Source organism: Cryptomeria japonica, chromosome 8, assembly GCF_030272615.1.
Source record: "Cryptomeria japonica chromosome 8, Sugi_1.0, whole genome shotgun sequence".
Lineage (NCBI taxonomy): Eukaryota > Viridiplantae > Streptophyta > Pinopsida > Cupressales > Cupressaceae > Cryptomeria > Cryptomeria japonica.
In genome coordinates this window covers 10,851,227-10,860,013 of record NC_081412.1, presented here as the reverse complement: position 1 = coordinate 10,860,013, position 8,787 = coordinate 10,851,227, and the positions used below count along the sequence as shown (strand labels likewise).

Here is an 8,787-nt window from a genome sequence, read left to right as displayed (position 1 = left end):
GACAAATTGATGATTGACAAGGATGCAAAATGATCCAAAATGACTGATAGTAGGTTGAAGATGACAAAGATCAAGGACAAAACCTTAATTTGACATCAAGAAGGGTTGACGATGTCTAATCAACATGATAAAATGATTGACAATAATAAAGATTGAGGACAAAAACCTTAATTCGACGTGGCGAAGGGTTGACAATGTCCAATTGATACGATAAAGATTGATAAGGACCAAAACTTGCAAATCGCAAATGATGTCGACAAGACCTAATTGAAAATTGCAGGAAATGCAATCGAAGAGGGAAGAAATGCAGAAGAATGACAAGATGTCGACAAATGATAAAAATCAAGTGTGTGACATAGTAGAAGTGTTAATAAGATGCAAAAACCCTGAAATAAGGTCACGTGGACATGTTAAAGTACAACATTGCAAGCATTAACCATCTTTAGATGCCTACATTATCAATTTTATTTATTGCTTTTAGGAGTGCTAAATTTAATTGAATTAACTTGGAATTGGCATACATTAGAATGTAAAAGTTTGATATTCAAACATTCTTCACTATTCTTTGCACTTCCTCCATCTCACTCCAATTTTTTGTTGCTCAATCCTCCCTAAAGACATTAGAATTTGCCTGTATAATCAATTGAATTGGAAACAATCAAATCCTTTTTCCTTCTAAGTAGCTCAAAAAAATACGCCACAAAGTTATACATGTCACCTTGATCGTTGGCATGTCAAGTTACACTCTTTATCTCATTATTTGATCAAGTTTCAAAATATTCTCTAAATCCCTGTCGACATACCCCTTGCATCTTGTAAAGGTGCAAGTAGTAGTTATCCATTTCTCTCATTATCACTTCATTAGTGAGATAATGTCCTCCCCCATGATACTCTCACCAATGATAAAATCTTACACTATCACAAAACACACTAGTCCACATGATACATATGTATCCAATATTACATAGCATAAAATAATAATAAAAATGTCAAATATGTCATCTAACTCTCAAAAGCAAATTAAGTGTACAATATTTATTCACAATAAATGTTGAATATAACCAAAAATTGTACTACAATATTAAACTAGACTTGTCCATTCTTAAAACAAAATCATTACAAGCTTAAAAATAATAATTTTTTAAATAGTCTATAGTGGGGTACTATAAATAGCAAGTCCACAAGTGAAACATTCTTACAAGAAATTAACTCATGACAATTAACCCTAATTGCTCCTATCATTGCTCATATCTCCTAGATATTTCATTGTCCACCACAAGTGAAACATTCTTACAAGAAAATTAACTCATGACAATTAACCCTAATTGCTCCTATCATTGCTCATATCTCCTAGATATTTCATTGTCCACCTTGGATCAAATACACGAGTGCAAAATTGACCATTGCAAGGATCTAAACTTTGAGATTTTCAATTATAAAGTTCAAATTGTAGATATAACCTTCTAGATAAAATTGTGTGAATTTTTATTCGACATTTCAAATCATTCTCAGTGATTTATAATGAATCACTCTAAATAAATCTGTGTTATGTTATATTTAAAGACATTTTTTTTTAAATCGTGTCATAATAAGAATATATATGAAATCACATAAGTCGAATATTAACTCTACAACACTTGTTTACACATCGTCATTGAAGTCATACTACATAAATTATGATTGTAATTCTTATCATTATAGGTTATCATTAAAATGATCCCTATTTAAAAAGCTTTGATTAGAAAAAAGTAAATTTGTCTATCATATGATGTCTATATGTCACCACTCCACTTCATACACAAATTCGACAAAGCTTATAACAAGCCTAAAACCTTCAATTCTGCACAATAAAATTATCTATCAACAAACACACTTATGTAAGACCATATATATGGTAGATCAATTTCATACGCAAGAGTTGAAGATATAAGCCAAAAACTTATAGATCCAAATCAAGGCCCTATTTGAACACCTAACAAATCGATTGCCACCTACACAACATATTTAATTTATTTAAATTCCAATAAATCTAATTTAACGTTAAATCATGTGGTTCTTTATTTAATATTTATTTTTTACGAGCATTTTTAACGTTATTAAGGTGATCGTTTCGTGTAACTCAATAAAACATATATATATATTCTGTTGCAATCGTTAAAAAGATTAGGGAGCGATGGGGATCGATAGAGAGACCAATCGTTTAGCGTAGCTTTCGAATATGGGATTATCTATAAAAGACGGAAAGGCACAACGTCTCGCAAGTCAAAAGAATAACGTCAACACATAAATTCAATCATAAAAACAAAAGCTTATCAATTACGTAGGTATTGAGCTTAAATACAATATATAGAATGGCCGGCCATTCATTACAAAACTCCACCTGCCAGTCAATATCAATAAATATTCTATACTGGATAATACATATTTCATTATAGTTCTTCAATTAATTCATTCATAGTTCCGTTCCCTCATCGAATGAAACTAAAGAATGTGGGGCCTACTACACGACGGAGACCAATCGCACGCACGCCCGCCCGGTCAAATCCTGACGTGGACGGGCCACCTCCGCCCCACAATGCCACCTCATTCCACCAACTTTCAGATTACAGATCGTCATCAATGCTTCTGATCGAAGTCTGCGTGGACTAAAGCAGCGGGTAGCAGTGGGTCCCACCGAGATGCAAAACTTTCAGACACGCTGAGTCAGCAGAATGGAAGTTAATAAAGAGGCGCAACAAATAAGAAAGGCGGTCCACGTGTGCACCGAAGATGAAGCCGCCGAAGTTGCTTCACTAGCGCCGAAAATTGTGTTTGAGTCGCCCTCAACATTACTTGCGCCGACGGGCACCGTCGGGCTGGTGGCCACGGGCGTACTGTTGGAGCTCTTTTGACTGCACGAATTCAACATGCCACGTCAGATTGTATTTTCAGTTAGGTGAGTGATAAAGAATAGTACATGCCACGTCAGATTGTGTTTTTCAGTTAGGTGCGTGAAAAAGAAAAGGTCGAAAAAAAGCAAAATGCTGACCTGGCCATAGCGACGGTGGGACAGAACGTGACGGCGTAGTCGGCGCCAGCGCAGGTAAACGTGCTGGTCTTGTCATCGAAAGCGTAACTGTAAGCACGTGGACACGCGGACTTGAAAAGCTGCGAGTAAGTTGACGGCTTACACGTGTTAGGGTTTGCGTAGGCCCCACTGCAACAATACTGCGGGCTGCCGAACACCTCGCATGCACTCTTGCATGCCAAAACGTTACCGCCGCCGTTAGTAAGTCCGCCGTCATCTAGCTGAAGCTCCTTCGGGCAGTTCAGATTAATGTCTACTATGCAGCCCGTGGCTAAGCAGGCACCGGTGCCACCGGTGGCCACGACTAGCATGGGGAGATTGTAGCCGTCGACTAAGCTGACGTCGTAGAAATCGAGGCCAGCTGGATCGAGAGAGAACTCTGCGAGTGATGCGGGTGGAATTGCGCCTGCCCCGTTGCATTGCAGCTGCCCGCCGCAATCTCCGGTGGTGCAATTGCCCTTTCCGTCGGCGCCGAAGTTGCAGCCCGTTCTGCCCCACATGCGACCGGACCACCGGGCGGGGGTTGAAACCACACGGGTTGTTCCCGGTTGCAGCTCAAAGCCCGTGGTGGTTAATGGCGTTATGCCTGCGTTTGAGAGGAAGCCTGGCCAGACGGTGTATCCACAGTTGTTCAGGACCGTAAATGAGGCCGCCCATGTTTCTGCAGGAACAGATCAGAGGGATCAAAATGTGAGATATTTTTTCATTTCATTTGTTAATAATTTCAAGTAATCAATGAAAGGGATTTTAAAAACTTATAATGCTCCTCCAAAATGAAAGGGATTTTAATCAAACTTAATGCTCCTCCAAAATGAAAGGGATTTTAATCAAACTTCATGCTCCTCCAAAATGAAATAGATTGCTAAAGGGGCTCAAATAACCAGGTACTGGAAGGTGTAGATTTATTCTGTTAGGGCTTGGATTTCATGCAGAGAGTCCCGTTGAGCAGTCATCTGTGCCACTTTAGCGGATTCTGGTGTTTAGCAAGAGTTGAATCGGGCAAAATGAAAATGGGGTTCAAAATAGCCCATGGGGCGGAATGGGTACTGGAAGGCGTAAGATTTATTCCATTAGAGTTTGGATTCCATGCACAGAGTCCTGTTGAGCAGTTATCTGGGCCTCTTTAGGGTATTCTGGTGTTTAGCTAGAGTTAAAACGGGCAAAATGGAAATGGAACTCAAAATAGCTCATGGGGTGTAACGGGTTGTATGCCCTGTCCCTACAGTAGAAATGCTAATGGGACGAAAAAGAACATAAAACAGAAGGGTCCAAATGTACAACTTTGAAGTACAATAATTAGGAGTTGGGGTTCTCATGATTCCTAAAGTAGTAGAGAATAAAGCATCCAGAAAATTTGCCTAATTGGAAGAATTCAAAAAGCTCTGATTAGCCCATTGGCATTTGTCATGGTAAGATAAACGATGTAGATCAGGGCTTCTTGGAGAGATGTCTTGAGTATAATATATGCTAAAGTTCCATTGAAACTTGTTAATGGGTTTTGCAAATGGAATGGAAACTCTGCAGTTTTGATTGCCTATGGAGAACTCTACACAACTAAACATAAGCTTGATATGATTAGGATAATATTGCCAAAATATTTGGCTACTAATATTACAATTAGTATAGGTGATCTGCCAGAGGAAGGTTCAATTGAAGACACCATGGCCCTTAACACTATAGGAATGGATGATTCTCAAAAGATAGAATACTTAAGTTTTTTTGTGAGCATAAGCTATGGTGCATGAGATTTGTATCAATAGGTTTTGCAAATGCAATGGAAACTCTGCAGTTTGGATTACCTATGGAGAACTCTACATAACTAAACATAAGCTTGAAATGATGGGGATAACACTGCCAAAATCTTGGCTTGCTAATATTACCATTAGGATAGGTGATGTCCCAGAGAAAGGTTTGAGTTCTCTACTAGGACTAATGGAAATGAATGATCCCTAAAAGATGATAGAACACAAGTTTCTTCTGTAAGGATAAGCTATGGTGCATGGGATTTGTATCCCGCCCTCGTGAACATTGAAGCTATATGGTAAACTGAACTGGCATCAGAACAGATGACCTCTAGAAAGGCTCTGTATACAAGATACATGTCCCCACAGCTAAGACGATGCTATGGTAGATTGGAATGGCATACAGGATGGATGACATTATGTAAAGCCTCTTTTACTTAACATGACCAGCCTTCTAATGTGTGGAAAAACTCAAAAGAATAAGAGATTCCACGCATGCTCCCAACCTTCTGAAGAGACAAAACATCTCAATGTCAGAGAAACTTGGCAGCACTTCAGAGTTTTCAGGTCTAGCAAGTTTGGCTTGAAGGAGGAACTATCTGCACTCCACACCATGAGCTCTGGAAGTAATTTGCTTAGGCCATGTGAATGTCATCTTGGTTGTACACAATGAAATCTCCATAATGACAAATCTACGCTATGCAGATATTTATTTGACTAATCCCTCCAAATAGGATCTAATGATGTTGAACTGATAAAATACTTAGATGACCAAAGTACTTGGAAACAGGGTATTCTATTGTTGAACTGATTAAATACTTAGATGACCACAAAGTTCAGGAAACTTCCTTGGAAACAAGGTGTTATCATAAGCACTACATGTATGACATGACATCACAGATAGGTTAAAAACCTTAATAAATCCTGTGGCCTTCCATAAAAATGGAGCGTTCATTCAAACAATTAGGCTTCTACTCTACATGCATAATATTAATGTTTCTGTGGAGTACTCATTTCAATATAAAGTGGCCTTCCATAAAAATGGAGCGTTCATTCAAACAAGTAGGCTTGTACATGCATAATATTAATGTTTCTGTGGAGTATTCATTTCAATATAAAGCTTGATAAACCAGCTACTCTCAGAACAACAACAGAAAGAGAAAAACAAACACTCTGTTTTACAATGCAATGCTTACCCTTTACCACAGCTAAAAGCACAATCAGGATAAGCTTCTTAATGATTTTCATAGCTGCAAAGATCTCTGTAAGTTCTCCTCGGGCCCTGAATATCAGATGTCTATGTAACCTCCACAATCTCTGCTACTGCTGACCGGTTGGTATACCCACCAGAGGCCCAGTAAAACGTCTCCACCAAAGTTCTCTTTAGTTTTTTCAGTACACTGTTGTAGAGCAGTGTTATACAGGAGCACAAAGAAAATTAAAAAAATCTCTGACAGGTTACAGAAAATACTGAAAAATGATGATTTTAATACATCAGCCGTTGCAGTGAGTCACATGAAAAAAGAATTTCAGATTTTAAAGATTTTTGCTTGTGAGTTCTCCAAATCTGCTACCTATTATAGAGCCAAATATAGAACAAAAAAGGGCCCACAATTCTGAGCTTCAGAGTCCAACAGAGCATCTTGATAAACCATTTAAATTAATCACCTACCCAATAAAAGCCTACCCTAAAAAACTCTTTCTCCTCACGCAATAATAAATGCTTAACAGTATCTTGGAAGCAATGCCACAGAAATGCTCTGTTCTATCTGAAACTTGAAAAATGAAAACCAAACAGACAAAACAAAATCCTGTTTTTTCTTTCGAGCAGGGAGATTTGAGGATAAGTGACTTTCAAGCTTGGTATCCAAGAATGAAAGAGGTAATGAAGATATAGAATATGCGTTACTTATTTATAGAGGTGATATGCATGAGACAGTGTGATGGTTTATAACCTTTCCATTTAAAATTTTTTTTGTACTTTTGCATTGATTAAAGTTAAAATCCTATTTTTCTCTTCCAAGAGATTTTGAATGCACCTCATTAAATGACCAGTCTCTTTGATGATCTGATCTGATATAACATAGCATCTTATCTCAAATAGGTATAACAACTTGCTCCTACACAACATTCACATAAAATATAAATTTTATAATAATTTTTTTCATTTTTTTAAAATCTAGATCTGCGAGCAGGGCAGTTCAGCAAGGACAGGGACACAAAGTTTATAAGTGCACCAGCTCAACAAGGACGTAAAGTCCGGGACACGAAGTCCACAAGTGCACCAGCCCAACAAGGGACGCATCTATTCTGGCTCCAAAATGTCAGTATGAATTGAGTCGCGCGTTTTACACCGTCGATTTTGCAATAAACGGCTGTGATTGACTAACATGTCGCTATCACATTGTATGAAAGATCTGTTTTAGACCCAGAATAGCTTCGGCACCCAACAAGGTCCTTCAAGAATAGTTTTGAAGATTCATGCCTTTAATTTTAACCAATTGTAATGATATATATATTTTTTTTATTGAAACAAAGTAATACAAATACATAGAAAGAGTAGCAAATAGATTGCCAAAAATAAGAAGAAAATAGAGTACAATTGAACTTGACCATCAATATTACACTACAAAGGCACAAGATTTAATTATGTAAGTTTTTTATTTTTGGAGGGAGAAGATTTACTCAATTTCTAAAGATGTCATTTATGTTTGATTAGTTTACCCACTATAATTAAAATATAATTGTATATTAAAAATAGTTATTTAATTTGTTTGTAATAATTTTTAGTGAAATTTTATCTTTTAATAATTATTTTAAGAGTTTATTAAGTTTCGTGTATTTTTAAGAGTAAAGTGTACCAACATATTTAAGAGATTTTCAAATATATTTTTTGTAGTCTTATGCACTTTCTTTTTATTTATTAAGAGTTTATCAACACTTTTAAGAGATTTTTATGAATACTTTTTTGCAGTGTTATGCACTTTCCTTTTTAATATTAAGAGTTTATTAATTATAAAGTATAAAAGTGATTTTTATAGATAATTTTTGTACAATATGTATATAAAGTTGTAGAAGAGAGACATGTATACTTTTTATTTCCTTTCTTTTTAACATTCACTTTAGTTTTGTTTAAACATATGCCAATCTAGCATTTAATTTGAGATATTTTTTCTCCATAAGTGGATGAAAATTATTTATTTGTCTATTTACTTTAGAAATTGTTGATGTAATTGTATGTGTAAAATTAAATTTATTTTCTATACAATTTAAGTTGATTATATTTAAAAATATATCTATTGCATGTCAACTTCTGTGTGTCAAAGTGTTTGAATTGAGATCAAGGTTACCACATTTAAAGACTGCCCATTTCATTAATTTCATTTGAAAAGCATATCACATCATGGGAGTATATTCAATCTAGAAAGGAATCAAGAGTGTTTGAGTCAACTTTCGAATCAATAAATATTGCATCATTGTGTCTTCAACACTGTGACAATACCAATTTGAGGTTTCTAAGATTTACATGGATGCTAACACAATCACTAAAAAACTCGATGAAAAGAGCAACCATAATAGTAAAATCACACAAGACAATTAGAAATTGGAGATGTAACACAATAAATGAAGGTGCAAAAACAACAGATTGCTCAAGTGAGAGCAATAGAGTGGCATTGATAGGATATGCCACCAAGTGATGAGGACTTACAAACCATACAAGATAAAATTGAAAACTCATTCACAAACTTAAGAATGTGCACTTAACCATAATTATTAAATTCAGCATGTCACTTGCTTGAGTAGATAAATACCAACTTAAGTTTATCCTAAAGTGCAAGCTAATGAAAGTAAAATAAATTAAATGCATAGAAAATAAAATGCATCAACATCCTTATATGTTTGTAGATATTAGTGTCAACAAATGCATAGTCATATCAGATGCTCATGTACAAAATGACCTATTGAATAGAGAAGAAC

General features: G+C 36.0%; 1 protein-coding gene across 1 annotated transcript; it reads right to left on the bottom strand.

Moving 5' to 3' along the window:
• Positions 1-2,288: 2,288 nt before the first annotated feature.
• LOC131048791 (thaumatin-like protein 1) lies at positions 2,289-6,709 on the bottom strand. Its single transcript, XM_057982859.2, has 3 exons — positions 6,006-6,709; positions 3,029-3,728; positions 2,289-2,891 (listed from the first exon to the last, which is right to left on the bottom strand). The coding sequence occupies exons 1-3, from the start codon at positions 6,055-6,057 to the stop codon at positions 2,690-2,692; spliced, it is 954 nt and encodes a 317-aa protein (XP_057838842.2). The 5' UTR covers positions 6,058-6,709; the 3' UTR covers positions 2,289-2,689.
• Between the last annotated feature and the right edge of the window lie 2,078 nt (positions 6,710-8,787).